Raw genomic sequence first — 15,731 nt, forward strand, 5'->3', positions numbered from 1 at the left:
CGTAGACAACGGCCAACGTACCTCTGGAGCAACCTAGCCCAGCTGTGTCTGCCAGGTCTGTCACAGACACTGAGTAGGCGATGTCTGGCAGAATCTCTCCCAACGTGCGCGGCAGACCCCAAGCAGCTGGGTAGAAGCTAAGCTGGGACTGAAAGCACCAGTCATTTCACTTCCTGGGTGACCACTAGTCCTGATTACCCAGGACGAAGGGGTTTCCTGGCACGTGGGACTTTCAGTCCTATAACTGGGCAATTCTGGGTAAACTGGGAAGAGCAGGTGACTCTAGTATGACCCTTGTTTACCAGCAGAGCCAGTGACCTCAAGTCACTGATGACACATTTACTTCATTCTCTCTCTCTCTCTCTCTCTCTCTCTTTTGCTCTCTCTCCCCTTTCCTTCTCTGCATGAGGAACCTGCATTAGTTGAGATGATACTTGATTTATCTTTGGGTCTGGCTACTTGTTTCAACTATTTGTAGGTCTACCGTTCCTTGTAAAAGTATGCAAATTATTCATTTCCAATTGGATAGAGTATTACAAAATGAACATACCGTGATAATACTATCAGATGAAGAAATAGAAACTAGCCCTATTCCCTCCAAATCATAACCCCTCCCTCGTCCCCAAAGCCTGCCAATCAGTCTGTTGCCTTGTAAGCCTGCGGGTCAGCTTCACTCTTTTGGACCTTTATGTAAATGAAGGACTATAGGATGGGTTCTTCTCTACATTATGAGTGTGATTTTCAACAATGGAACGCTGTGTCGTTTTTCATTGTTGTTGCTCTATAATCTTCCACTGAACGAATATGATGAACTTTCTTGGTTGACTGTCTCCTTGAGAAACGTAGATGTTTTACCGTTTGGAGCTATTAAAAATAGTGCTTCTGTGAATTTTTGGTATAGGTCATTCGGTGAACATAGATAGATGTTTCTTGTGCATATGTGCACACCTAGGAGTAGGTTGCTCATAGGATTTCTTGGTCAGGCTACTCTGTTCTCTGTAGAGGTCTTGCCTGTCTTTCATTAGATTTTTCCTAGATATATAATTTTTATGCTCTCCCATGTGGTAGAATAGAAATCTTTATTTGGAACTGTTTCTGACCGATAGAGCAATAATTCATTTATATATGAAAGGCTCTTGCCACCAAATTCCCTTATGATTGAAGAGTTGACCAATCAATGTTTTGGTGGAAATTTCACATACGTAGTCACATCATCTCCAGGTGATGGGAGCTGTATTCATTTCATAGCCGCCTTTTTATCTTGTAAATGTTGTCCTTCTTTCCCCCACTGGTGGGCCCTACAGTCCGATATGGAATAGAGTGACGAAGACGATTTCTTTGTGTATTCTCTGGAGAGTAGAGATAGTTCTCCCTTTTTCATAATTTAATAGTAAGTTTTCTGTCTTTTCTGTAGATTTTTTCCGTGACAAGAACGGGGCTCTTTCTATTCTCATTTGCTAAGGCATTTTATATTTTCAGTGTGTTGGAATGTATAAAATGCCTTTTCCTTACCTACTGACATCGCCTTATGTTGATTCTGTGTTTTCAGTAAAGGTGATGCAGAAACATGGATTTGTGGTCAAATGTGAAAGCAAGCTTGTGTTTCTGTGAACAGTTCAGTGCGGTCACGACCAAAGGTACATGGCGCTGGATTCCATTTGCTCGTGCTGTGTCTCCGACGCACGCTCTAACTGCATCCCTGAGATTTGTCCTTCGGTTCCTAACTGCTTTCTCCACCTTCTTTAACCCAGCCAAGGGTTGACTTATTTAACGAAGGTGGAGAGAGCAGATGGGCACCCCTATGTTTATAGCAGCGCTATTTACAATAGCCAAGTGTTGGAAACAACCTTCGTGTCTCTGGGTAGACGAAGGGATGAAAAAACGGAGGTACGTTTACACAGTGGAATACTACACAGTAGAAGGAAAGAAGGAGCGCCTACCTTTCGCAACAGCGTGGATGGAACCGGAGAGCATTATGCTAAGTGAAAGAAGCCAGTCAGTGAAAGACAAATATCCTATGATCTGACCTATAGGAGGACTCTATTCAACAAAATAAACTCACAACAAAATGGAACCACAGGCATGGACAGGTGGAACAGACTGACAGTGACCAGAGGGGAGGGACTAGTCAAAGAACATGTCTGAGTGACCCATGGACGTGGGCAACAGTGTGGGACGACTCTGCTAGAATAACAATCAAATAAGATAAACAACTAAGTCGGCCCTGAGTATGGCAGTATCCTCCCCACTTGCCATGACCCAGTTTGAACCCCATGGGACTCCCTGTGCTGGATTTGCGAGGCACTTCATGACCCATAAGGTCAACTAGCAGTGCGCCTGTGGGGTGGGGCTTGGGTTGCGGGCGTTCTCTTTTAAACAGTGCGCCAGAATAGCCCCCAGATCACTTCCAGACACACACGCTGTGGAGGAATTCCAAAGACACTCTTGGAACCCAACTGCTGAGATTTGTTGTCTACGGGGAACAGAGGCACCAAATTTCTAATTTTGTGAAATTACTAACTGGTCGTTTCCCCAGCGATACTGTCTCATTCTTGAGAATTTAAGGGAGAAATGGTCTTGAACCCTCAACTCACATTACAGGAACAGAAAATTACTACAGAATATGTACGCATCAGCATAAGTCATTGAAGAGAATCTCGGAGGGGGGGGAAGTATGATTTATGCATCAGAAATCACAGGCTGACGATATCGAATTACCACCTGACCAAGAAACACATAAAATGTAAGCGCCTGTGCAACTATCTAAGACGGGCCTACTTCACTCAGCTTTATAATTATAGTTTGAAAGACATTGGAGAAGAAATCCTACAGTACCTAAAACTAGACTTTTAACACTATTTTCATGAAATGTATTGGGGTGACCTTCATTAATACGAGTGTATAGGTTCCAAGTACACATTTCTACGATACAGGATCTGTACTTTTATGACAGATATTATTGGCTCTTAAGTGTTACGGAAGAAGTGATTCAAAAGGAAGTACGCACCAACGTGTCGGACATATCACACTTGGCGTGACCTCGGGGATGTCCCAAGGACAGTAAAACAATGGATATAAGAGTGTCCTGGAAAGAATTTAAAAGTGACCCAAAAAGGGGCGGGAGGGGGGAGAGCAGAGCCAAATTACGCCAGGGTGCCTTCAAGAGAAAAACATGGCTTCAACATTAGCAGAATGAACTTGGTCCCAGTTGAAGATGGTGCAGAAATGAGTGTGTAAGTTGGGGTGGGGTAGTCAACCGAGGAAGTTCAGAGATGCGACAGGAAAGGCTCCCATTCCAAGGGCGCACGGCACAGCCAAAGGCTTCACATGGGAGAGGGACCCTGCACAGGTGTCTTCTACTTCCTTAAGCAAGGTCACGTTTTCGTCATGAATGCCTGAGATGCCACTCAACTTTCAGGGTTTCTAACTTAGCTCTTCTGACTCCTTGTTCAGGAGGTAACTTTCCGGTGGATAGTTCAGTTCTTTTCAGATATGCACGCATAGGCAAACGACTGTCCCCACAACTTGTGAAGTGGTCAGCATCACAATTACTAAAGTGATTAATAAATTGCCACGTTAGTTGTATGGGCTTGAATAAAGTTGTTAGTCCCTAAGACGCGGGCTCACCTTTCTGTGCAAATCAGATCATCTTTTGAAACCCCCAAGAGTGAAGTTCAGCTGTGGTATGTTTGTTAAGGTGATGGAAAGACAGCTTCCTTTCATCCGCAGATTGAATGGTTCACTTATTTCATGAAGAGCCTGTGTTTTTCCTTCAGAATGCTATGTGTTTGCATGCTTAGGGACTTGAGAGAATGTCACAATGTCAGCAATCAGTCAATGAACTGTGCTAACTGAACAAGACAGAGACAAGTAGGGACTTCAAAGACACTCAGGAGTGCAGACAGCCTTCGAGTTCTCTGACAAAGCGGAGCTCCTGAAGCTGGAGAACCCTTGATACAACATCTCAGTGTGTGTGAACCGCTTGTTGAGCGGACGTGTAGAGAGATGCCTACAGTGATGTGAGTTCCTGCCTCCACGGTAGCCATTCGTACCTGCTACCATCTCCCATCAACGGGGCTGCCTTAGGTGAACATCCAAGCCCCCTGGGCCCTCAGCCTCTTCTCTGCATTGGGATCACTTGTATTAGTCTGAACGGCACTGCCAAGAACTTCCTCCCCGCCTTAGACAAACTGTGTCCTCATACTCTGTGCTGAAAAATCACATTCATTCTACTCCTTTCTCTGTGTGGTTTTCCCCACCTCGCGGGATGCCCTTCTGAGGAAGAACAGCAATTCCCTGGTGCCTGCGTGAACTTGAAGATGCTCACTCCCCACGCCCCCCACCAGCCCCCTCCACCAAGGTCCCTGTCACTGACCTTTCCAGCTAGATCTTTATCGTTTGCATTAGGGTTAGAGTACTCATCCTGTATGTGCTCAACCTATTAGATTCCGTTGGAGTGGAACACAAGTTGTGGGACCTCTGTGGACAGTTGCATTCCTTTGTCATGCGTTTTGTGTGTCCCTTTTCGCTTCTAGTGTCCACGATCTGGTTTCTGTGTGAGATCCCTCAAAGAGAATGCATGTATTTGTCTCCTATTCTAGCTTCAAGCATCTGTTCTACATTGTGGAACTGGAAGACGCTAGATCTTAGCTATGGGTGTTAGAGTCCAATAGAAGAGTTCAGTCATCCCTGAGCATCCAAGGGGATTGGTTCCTGGACCCCCACGCTCCGAAAATCTGCAGATGCTCAGGTCCCTGAGATAAAATGGTGTATGTAGTATTTGCATATAATCTATGCACATCCTCCCATACAGTTTAAATCCTCTCTAGGTTACTTCCAGCACCTACTAGCCTGTGAATGCTGTGTACATACAGTCATGCGTCGCAAATGACGGGAGTACGTTCTGAGAAATGCATCGGTGGGTAATTTCCTTGTTGTGAGCATCAGGTGCGGCGATCCTTGCACAAGAGAACATGAAGGAAGTAGCCAGGGTGGCAGGGACGAAGGCTGGGTGTGGACGCACAGCACGGCTCCCTCTCCCCACAGCTGCCTCTGCTGTATGTGTTGTTGTCCTAAGCAGAGAATAGGCTTGAGCCCTTGTCCATGACATCATTCATGAAACCACCCACCCCACATGGAGGCTCGTGCTCCACATCAGGCCCCTCCACGTGAAGAGACTGCAGTTCTTCCTTACTGGGAGCGCATGCCTGCTGCATGAGTTGTCTTCCCTGTCTGCAGTGCTATGTGTCCATCTGCTTGCAGTAGTGTTGTCATGGGATAGCATCTCTTTGCACCAAGGGACCCACTTTTTTAATGAACAAGGTTAACAACAGGCACAGGACCACGGGATCTACTAGTCCTACCATGAATCACATGACAGAGAAATTGCAGGCCTGGTGAAGAACTGAAATGGTCTCTCACATGTGCAGCAAAGACACCAACTCAGAGGTGACAAGCTGCAGGATTGCTAGGATGTCTTCCGGATGTGGAATACACCTCAATCCGGTGGCCATTATATGGTCGACATACATATCCATAACAAATCAGTGCACTGGGGTACAGCAAGTGATGGGTGGAAGTTGGAGTGAACCTTCTCAAGTTACCTCCCAGGGACACACCTGGGCATCTGTGCTTCTCATCTTACAGTGGCTTTCGGCTCTCTCGGACTAAAAATCTTATTCCTAAGAAAGGCGCATTTGTTGTCAGGGGACACCACTTCATCTGGCCATTTTGGACTCCTAGAAAGCAGTTACTATTTGCTGAGAGATAATTCTCTTGAAGAGGTAGACCAGGGAGAAGTACATGTGGAACGCAGGGTTTTTACAGGAGTGTCTCGTGGTGGGTCCAAGCTCAGTGACAACCATCAATGAGCAATGACAGCAAGCACAGCGTGTCAGTCAGATGTGTGTGGAGCCTCAGGTATCTGCATCTTTGAGGTGAAGATGTAAATGCCTTTGAGCAGGAACAGAAGATGCCCTGTGTGGATCTGAGTCTCTTCATTATTAGCTATGCGACATTGCACAGTGCAATGGGGTTTTTTCCCTGAACTTGGGGGATCCTGCTGTGCTGGTGGGGGAGGGCTCTTAGGATGCTCAGGTGGATAATGCATTTGGTATGCAATATATACTTCCATCCTTATGTCAGGAATTCTGTACAAGAAATCAAACACAGTACAGGTGAATTACGGTATAGAATTTATTAAGAAACAAACATAGGTAAGATTCGTGGTTCTACAAAGACAACTCAGAGCCATTCTAAAATGGGAAAGCATGATACAAGAACCATGAGTACATTGAGAAAGAACATATGATTAGGAAGATCATCAGTCAGTTGCAGAAAGCTATGAAAAGTTATGAGAAGAAGTTACTGAGAGGAACTGGCTGATCCTACTTGAAAATGAAAGCCAAGGCCCTAACTCCATATGGAGGATGCATGAAACTGGCACATGACCCACATGCCCAGGAAGAAGGGAGAAGTCCTGTGAACTCCATCAAGCTGACTCAGAAGTTTGAATCAGGCCAATGAGCCACAGAAATTAGGGTTGAGCACAACTGTGGAGGAAGACAATTGGTTTCCATAATGACAAGTCAGTTAACAGAAACTGTTTACGCAGATGTTGGTTCTCCTGCAAGGTGATCAACAGCAGCAGGACTGGCCGCAGCCAGATCCGCAGCCACAGGCTATGTACCCAGGCACGCAGCAGCAGCTGGGGTAGTAGCAGGTTCTGCAGACTTACCTGGGACAACGGGAAACTGGCTGTCAAGAGCTGCACACGCAGCCAGGCTTGCAGCAAGGCTGGCAGCAGCTGCACAAGCAGCAAGACTTGCAACAAGGCCTGCAGCAGGTGGTCCTCCAGCAGGTGGTTTCACAGCAGGTTGGGCTGCAGCAAGGTTGACAGCAGCTGACCCACAGCAAGGCTAGCAGCAGGTGGTCTTACAGCAGGTTGGGCAGCAGCACGGCTGGCAGCAGGGCACGGCTAGCAGCAGCAGCAGCAAGGCTGGCAGCAGCAGCAGCACGGCTGGCAGCAGCAGCAGCAAGGCTGGCAGCAGCAGCAAGGCTGGCAGCAGCAGCAGCAAGGCTGGCAGCAGCAGCAGCACGGCTGGCAGCAGCAGCAAGGCTTGCAGCAGCAGCACTGCTGGCAGCAGCAAGGCTGGCAGCAGCAGCACGGCTGGCAGCAGCAAGGCTGGCAGCAGCAGCAGCACTGCTGGCAGCAGCAGCAAGGCTGGCAGCAGCAGCACTGCTGGCAGCAGCAGCAAGGCTGGCAGCAGCAGCAGCACGGCTGGCAGCAGCAGCAAGACTTGCAGCAGCACGGCTGGCAGCAGCAGCAAGGCTGGCAGCAGCAGCACGGCTGGCAGCAGCAGCAAGGCTGGCAGCAGCAGGTGGGCTGGCAGCAAGTGGAGCAGCACATGGTGTCAGGGATCGAAGGTGAGTTTCTCTTCAGAGGTGAGTTTCTCTGATTCCGATGACTTCTCGTGTTCTGGGCTCTTTATACATTGGACCCCGAATGTTGGGACCAATAAGCATGACCCTCTTTGTTTTTGTTTATGTTGTTTTGGTAATCACAGGGAAATAGCCAAGGAGGAAGTTGCTCCCTTAATGATACGGATCTGTAGAGAAGTGTCCAATACGTTTCTTAATTGAGAATAACGCCTAGAAACTTCTTCAGCTGGAAGGAAGGTGGTCACATCATCAGCACTGCTCCTGCTTTGATCAAGGACACGTGTCCTCCCCCGTTTAGTCTCTTCAGCGGACTTAGTTTGGGGCATATCCCTGTGGCTAGGGGCATCATGCTGATATGTTCACAGGGACAAACTGAATCCATGCTTGAGTGCAAGTGCGTTTCCCCACGAAGGCCTGATCGTAGACAACGGCCAACGTACCTCTGGAGCAACCTAGCCCAGCTGTGTCTGCCAGGTCTGTCACAGACACTGAGTAGGCGATGTCTGGCAGAATCTCTCCCAACGTGCGCGGCAGACCCCAAGCAGCTGGGTAGAAGCTAAGCTGGGACTGAAAGCACCAGTCATTTCACTTCCTGGGTGACCACTAGTCCTGATTACCCAGGATGAAGGGGTTTCCTGGCACGTGGGACTTTCAGTCCTATAACTGGGCAATTCTGGGTAAACTGGGAAGAGCAGGTGACTCTAGTATGACCCTTGTTTACCAGCAGAGCCAGTGACCTCAAGTCACTGATGACACATTTACTTCATTCTCTCTCTCTCTCTCTCTCTCTCTCTCTCTTTTGCTCTCTCTCCCCTTTCCTTCTCTGCATGAGGAACCTGCATTAGTTGAGATGATACTTGATTTATCTTTGGGTCTGGCTACTTGTTTCAACTATTTGTAGGTCTACCGTTCCTTGTAAAAGTATGCAAATTATTCATTTCCAATTGGATAGAGTATTACAACATGAACATACCGTGATAATACTATCAGATGAAGAAATAGAAACTAGCCCTATTCCCTCCAAATCATAACCCCTCCCTCATCCCCAAAGCCTGCCAATCAGTCTGTTGCCTTGTAAGCCTGCGGGTCAGCTTCACTCTTTTGGACCTTTATGTAAATGAAGGACTATAGGATGGGTTCTTCTCTACATTATGAGTGTGATTTTCAACAATGGAACGCTGTGTCGTTTTTCATTGTTGTTGCTCTATAATCTTCCACTGAACGAATATGATGAACTTTCTTGGTTGACTGTCTCCTTGAGAAACGTAGATGTTTTACCGTTTGGAGCTATTAAAAATAGTGCTTCTGTGAATTTTTGGTATAGGTCATTCGGTGAACATAGATAGATGTTTCTTGTGCATATGTGCACACCTAGGAGTAGGTTGCTCATAGGATTTCTTGGTCAGGCTACTCTGTTCTCTGTAGAGGTCTTGCCTGTCTTTCATTAGATTTTTCCTAGATATATAATTTTTATGCTCTTCCATGTGGTAGAATAGAAATCTTTATTTGGAACTGTTTCTGACCGATAGAGCAATAATTCATTTATATATGAAAGGCTCTTGCCACCAAATTCCCTTATGATTGAAGAGTTGACCAATCAATGTTTTGGTGGAAATTTCACATACGTAGTCACATCATCTCCAGGTGATGGGAGCTGTATTCATTTCATAGCCGCCTTTTTATCTTGTAAATGTTGTCCTTCTTTCCCCCACTGGTGGGCCCTACAGTCCGATATGGAATAGAGTGACGAAGACGATTTCTTTGTGTATTCTCTGGAGAGTAGAGATAGTTCTCCCTTTTTCATAATTTAATAGTAAGTTTTCTGTCTTTTCTGTAGATTTTTTCCGTGACAAGAACGGGGCTCTTTCTATTCTCATTTGCTAAGGCATTTTATATTTTCAGTGTGTTGGAATGTATAAAATGCCTTTTCCTTACCTACTGACATCGCCTTATGTTGATTCTGTGTTTTCAGTAAAGGTGATGCAGAAACATGGATTTGTGGTCAAATGTGAAAGCAAGCTTGTGTTTCTGTGAACAGTTCAGTGCGGTCACGACCAAAGGTACATGGCGCTGGATTCCATTTGCTCGTGCTGTGTCTCCGACGCACGCTCTAACTGCATCCCTGAGATTTGTCCTTCGGTTCCTAACTGCTTTCTCCACCTTCTTTAACCCAGCCAAGGGTTGACTTATTTAACGAAGGTGGAGAGAGCAGATGGGCACCCCTATGTTTATAGCAGCGCTATTTACAATAGCCAAGTGTTGGAAACAACCTTCGTGTCTCTGGGTAGACGAAGGGATGAAAAAACGGAGGTACGTTTACACAGTGGAATACTACACAGTAGAAGGAAAGAAGGAGCGCCTACCTTTCGCAACAGCATGGATGGAACCGGAGAGCATTATGCTAAGTGAAAGAAGCCAGTCAGTGAAAGACAAATATCCTATGATCTGACCTATAGGAGGACTCTATTCAACAAAATAAACTCACAACAAAATGGAACCACAGGCATGGACAGGTGGAACAGACTGACAGTGACCAGAGGGGAGGGACTAGTCAAAGAACATGTCTGAGTGACCCATGGACGTGGGCAACAGTGTGGGACGACTCTGCTAGAATAACAATCAAATAAGATAAACAACTAAGTCGGCCCTGAGTATGGCAGTATCCTCCCCACTTGCCATGACCCAGTTTGAACCCCATGGGACTCCCTGTGCTGGATTTGCGAGGCACTTCATGACCCATAAGGTCAACTAGCAGTGCGCCTGTGGGGTGGGGCTTGGGTTGCGGGCGTTCTCTTTTAAACAGTGCGCCAGAATAGCCGCCAGATCACTTCCAGACACACACGCTGTGGAGGAATTCCAAAGACACTCTTGGAACCCAACTGCTGAGATTTGTTGTCTACGGGGAACAGAGGCACCAAATTTCTAATTTTGTGAAATTACTAACTGGTCGTTTCCCCAACGATACTGTCTCATTCTTGAGAATTTAAGGGAGAAATGGTCTTGAACCCTCAACTCACATTACAGGAACAGAAAATTACTACAGAATATGTACGCATCAGCATAAGTCATTGAAGAGAATCTCGGAGGGGGGGGAAGTATGATTTATGCATCAGAAATCACAGGCTGACGATATCGAATTACCACCTGACCAAGAAACACATAAAATGTAAGCGCCTGTGCAACTATCTAAGACGGGCCTACTTCACTCAGCTTTATAATTATAGTTTGAAAGACATTGGAGAAGAAATCCTACAGTACCTAAAACTAGACTTTTAACACTATTTTCATGAAATGTATTGGGGTGACCTTCATTAATACGAGTGTATAGGTTCCAAGTACACATTTCTACGATACAGGATCTGTACTTTTATGACAGATATTATTGGCTCTTAAGTGTTACGGAAGAAGTGATTCAAAAGGAAGTACGCACCAACGTGTCGGACATATCACACTTGGCGTGACCTCGGGGATGTCCCAAGGACAGTAAAACAATGGATATAAGAGTGTCCTGGAAAGAATTTAAAAGTGACCCAAAAAGGGGCGGGAGGGGGGAGAGCAGAGCCAAATTACGCCAGGGTGCCTTCAAGAGAAAAACATGGCTTCAACATTAGCAGAATGAACTTGGTCCCAGTTGAAGATGGTGCAGAAATGAGTGTGTAAGTTGGGGTGGGGTAGTCAACCGAGGAAGTTCAGAGATGCGACAGGAAAGGCTCCCATTCCAAGGGCGCACGGCACAGCCAAAGGCTTCACATGGGAGAGGGACCCTGCACAGGTGTCTTCTACTTCCTTAAGCAAGGTCACGTTTTCGTCATGAATGCCTGAGATGCCACTCAACTTTCAGGGTTTCTAACTTAGCTCTTCTGACTCCTTGTTCAGGAGGTAACTTTCCGGTGGATAGTTCAGTTCTTTTCAGATATGCACGCATAGGCAAACGACTGTCCCCACAACTTGTGAAGTGGTCAGCATCACAATTACTAAAGTGATTAATAAATTGCCACGTTAGTTGTATGGGCTTGAATAAAGTTGTTAGTCCCTAAGACGCGGGCTCACCTTTCTGTGCAAATCAGATCATCTTTTGAAACCCCCAAGAGTGAAGTTCAGCTGTGGTATGTTTGTTAAGGTGGTGGAAAGACAGCTTCCTTTCATCCGCAGATTGAATGGTTCACTTATTTCATGAAGAGCCTGTGTTTTTCCTTCAGAATGCTATGTGTTTGCATGCTTAGGGACTTGAGAGAATGTCACAATGTCAGCAATCAGTCAATGAACTGTGCTAACTGAACAAGACAGAGACAAGTAGGGACTTCAAAGACACTCAGGAGTGCAGACAGCCTTCGAGTTCTCTGACAAAGCGGAGCTCCGGAAGCTGGAGAACCCTTGATACAACATCTCAGTGTGTGTGAACCGCTTGTTGAGCGGACGTGTAGAGAGATGCCTACAGTGATGTGAGTTCCTGCCTCCACGGTAGCCATTCGTACCTGCTACCATCTCCCATCAACGGGGCTGCCTTAGGTGAACATCCAAGCCCCCTGGGCCCTCAGCCTCTTCTCTGCATTGGGATCACTTGTATTAGTCTGAACGGCACTGCCAAGAACTTCCTCCCCGCCTTAGACAAACTGTGTCCTCATACTCTGTGCTGAAAAATCACATTCATTCTACTCCTTTCTCTGTGTGGTTTTCCCCACCTCGCGGGATGCCCTTCTGAGGAAGAACAGCAATTCCCTGGTGCCTGCGTGAACTTGAAGATGCTCACTCCCCACGCCCCCCACCAGCCCCCTCCACCAAGGTCCCTGTCACTGACCTTTCCAGCTAGATCTTTATCGTTTGCATTAGGGTTAGAGTACTCATCCTGTACGTGCTCAACCTATTAGATTCCGTTGGAGTGGAACACAAGTTGTAGGACCTCTGTGGACAGTTGCATTCCTTTGTCATGCGTTTTGTGTGTCCCTTTTCGCTTCTAGTGTCCACGATCTGGTTTCTGTGTGAGATCCCTCAAAGAGAATGCATGTATTTGTCTCCTATTCTAGCTTCAAGCATCTGTTCTACATTGTGGAACTGGAAGACGCTAGATCTTGGCTATGGGTGTTAGAGTCCAATAGAAGAGTTCAGTCATCCCTGAGCATCCAAGGGGATTGGTTCCTGGACCCCCACGCTCCGAAAATCTGCAGATGCTCAGGTCCCTGAGATAAAATGGTGTATGTAGTATTTGCATATAATCTATGCACATCCTCCCATACAGTTTAAATCCTCTCTAGGTTACTTCCAGCACCTACTAGCCTGTGAATGCTGTGTACATACAGTCATGCGTCGCAAATGACGGGAGTACGTTCTGAGAAATGCATCGGTGGGTAATTTCCTTGTTGTGAGCATCAGGTGCGGCGATCCTTGCACAAGAGAACATGAAGGAAGTAGCCAGGGTGGCAGGGACGAAGGCTGGGTGTGGACGCACAGCACGGCTCCCTCTCCCCACAGCTGCCTCTGCTGTATGTGTTGTTGTCCTAAGCAGAGAATAGGCTTGAGCCCTTGTCCATGACATCATTCATGAAACCACCCACCCCACATGGAGGCTCGTGCTCCACATCAGGCCCCTCCACGTGAAGAGACTGCAGTTCTTCCTTACTGGGAGCGCATGCCTGCTGCATGAGTTGTCTTCCCTGTCTGCAGTGCTATGTGTCCATCTGCTTGCAGTAGTGTTGTCATGGGATAGCATCTCTTTGCACCAAGGGACCCACTTTTTTAATGAACAAGGTTAACAACAGGCACAGGACCACGGGATCTACTAGTCCTACCATGAATCACATGACAGAGAAATTGCAGGCCTGGTGAAGAACTGAAATGGTCTCTCACATGTGCAGCAAAGACACCAACTCAGAGGTGACAAGCTGCAGGATTGCTAGGATGTCTTCCGGATGTGGAATACACCTCAATCCGGTGGCCATTATATGGTCGACATACATATCCATAACAAATCAGTGCACTGGGGTACAGCAAGTGATGGGTGGAAGTTGGAGTGAACCTTCTCAAGTTACCTCCCAGGGACACACCTGGGCATCTGTGCTTCTCATCTTACAGTGGCTTTCGGCTCTCTCGGACTAAAAATCTTATTCCTAAGAAAGGCGCATTTGTTGTCAGGGGACACCACTTCATCTGGCCATTTTGGACTCCTAGAAAGCAGTTACTATTTGCTGAGAGATAATTCTCTTGAAGAGGTAGACCAGGGAGAAGTACATGTGGAACGCAGGGTTTTTACAGGAGTGTCTCGTGGAGGGTCCAAGCTCAGTGACAACCATCAATGAGCAATGACAGCAAGCACAGCGTGTCAGTCAGATGTGTGTGGAGCCTCAGGTATCTGCATCTTTGAGGTGAAGATGTAAATGCCTTTGAGCAGGAACAGAAGATGCCCTGTGTGGATCTGAGTCTCTTCATTATTAGCTATGCGACATTGCACAGTGCAATGGGGTTTTTTCCCTGAACTTGGGGGATCCTGCTGTGCTGGTGGGAGAGGGCTCTTAGGATGCTCAGATGGATAATGCATTTGGTATGCAATATATACTTCCATCCTTATGTCAGGAATTCTGTACAAGAAATCCAACACAATACATGTGGATTACGGTATAGAATTTATTAAGAAACAAACATAGGTAAGATTCGTGGTTCTACAAAGACAACTCAGAGCCATTCTAAAATGGGAAAGCATGATACAAGAACCATGAGTACATTGAGAAAGAACATATGATTAGGAAGATCATTAGTCAGTTGCAGAAGGCTATGAAAAGTTATGAGAAGAAGTTACTGAGAGGAACTGGCTGATCCTACTTGAAAATGAAAGCCAAGGCCCTAACTCCATATGGAGGATGCATGAAACTGGCACATGACCCACATTCGCAGGAAGAAGGTGGAAGTCCTGTGAACTCCATCAAGCTGACTCAGAAGTTTGAATCAGGCCAATGAGTCACAGAAATTAGGGTCGAGCACAATTGTGGAGGAAGACAATTGGTTTCCATAATGACAAGTCAGTTAACAGAAGGTGTTCACTCAGATGGTGGTTCTCCTGCAAGGTGATCAACAGCAGCAGGACTGGCCGCAGCCAGATCCGCAGCCAGATCCACAGCCAGATCCGCAGCCATAGGCTATGCACCCAGGCACACAGCAGCAGGTGGGGTAGTAGCAGGTTCTGCAGACATACACGGGACTACAGGAAACTGGCTGGCAGCAGCTGGACCCACAGCAACTGGACCCACAGCAGCTGGACCCACAGCAGCTGGGCTGGCAGCAGGGGGTGCTACAGCAGCAAGGCTGGCAGCAGCTGCTCACACAGCAAGGACGGCAGCAGGTGGTCCTGCAGCAGGTGGTCTGGCAGCAAGGCTGGCAGCAGCAGGACCCACCACAGCTGGACCCACAGCAGGTGGGCTGGCAGCAAGGGGAGCAGCACATTTTGTCAGGTGTGTAGGGTGGGTTCTTGTTCAGAGGTGAGTTTCTGTGATTCTGATGAATCCTTCTGTTTTCAGGCTTTTATACTCTGGACCCCCAGTGTTGGGGCCAATAAGCAGGGCTTTCCTGTTGTTTATGTTTTTTCATGATTACTGGGAAATTGTCAAGGAGAAATTTGCTCCCTTTGTGTTTGAGGCTTATGTAAAAAACTGTTTGATCTTTTCCTTAATTAGTAATATTAAAGACCTTTTCCAGAAATGAGACAGTGAGGAGTCATCCCCAGGACCATTTCTGGTCATGTGACATCACATGGTCATATGATATTTCCTGCTGTCTTTGGGAAAGGTCGACTATCACATAGTCTATAAACTATTGATTATATAGACTGGAACATTTTTTTTAATTCTCAAGGATATATTTAGAGATAGAGGAAGGGAGACAGAGAGAGACAAAGAGAGAGAGAGAGACATTGATGTGAGAGAAACACATTGATTGGTTGCCCCCCTTATATGCCCTGGCTAGGGATTGAACCTGCAACCTAGGCATGTACCCTGACCAGTAATTGCATCCTCAGCCTTTTGGTGCATGGGATGATACTTCAACCAACTGAGCCACCTAGCCAGGGCTGAAACTTTCTTGAATTTGTTAATTATTTCTCACAGTATTTAGGTTTTTTATTATATGATATTATGTCATCCACAAATGGAGTCAGTTTTACTTCTTCCTTTCTGATTTGCATGTCTTTATTTGTTTTTCTTGCCTCATTACTTTGGCTACAACTTGCAATACTATGTTGAATAAAAGAATTGTGTGGCATTCTCATCTTGATTTTGATCTTAAAGAAAAAGCTTTCAGCTTCTCAC

The 15,731-nt window shown here is 46.5% G+C and overlaps 1 protein-coding gene and 1 pseudogene across 1 annotated transcript; both read right to left on the bottom strand.

The window, feature by feature from the left end:
• Positions 1 to 6,598: 6,598 nt before the first annotated feature.
• LOC128779199 (keratin-associated protein 4-4-like) lies at positions 6,599 to 7,408 on the bottom strand (annotated as a pseudogene).
• Positions 7,409 to 13,643: 6,235 nt separating this feature from the next.
• LOC128779198 (keratin-associated protein 9-7-like) lies at positions 13,644 to 15,450 on the bottom strand. Its single transcript, XM_053910759.1, has one exon. It carries the CDS (start codon positions 14,869 to 14,871, stop codon positions 14,500 to 14,502), a length of 372 nt encoding a protein of 123 aa, XP_053766734.1. The 5' UTR covers positions 14,872 to 15,450; the 3' UTR covers positions 13,644 to 14,499.
• Positions 15,451 to 15,731: the final 281 nt, after the last annotated feature.

Source organism: Desmodus rotundus, chromosome 9 (genome assembly GCF_022682495.2).
Source record: "Desmodus rotundus isolate HL8 chromosome 9, HLdesRot8A.1, whole genome shotgun sequence".
Lineage (NCBI taxonomy): Eukaryota > Metazoa > Chordata > Mammalia > Chiroptera > Phyllostomidae > Desmodus > Desmodus rotundus.

Coding starts and splice junctions, on each gene's coding strand:
- LOC128779198 (XM_053910759.1), bottom strand. CDS start 14,871: ATGTGCTGCTCCCCTTGCTGCCAGCCCACCTGCTGTGGGTCCAGCTGT.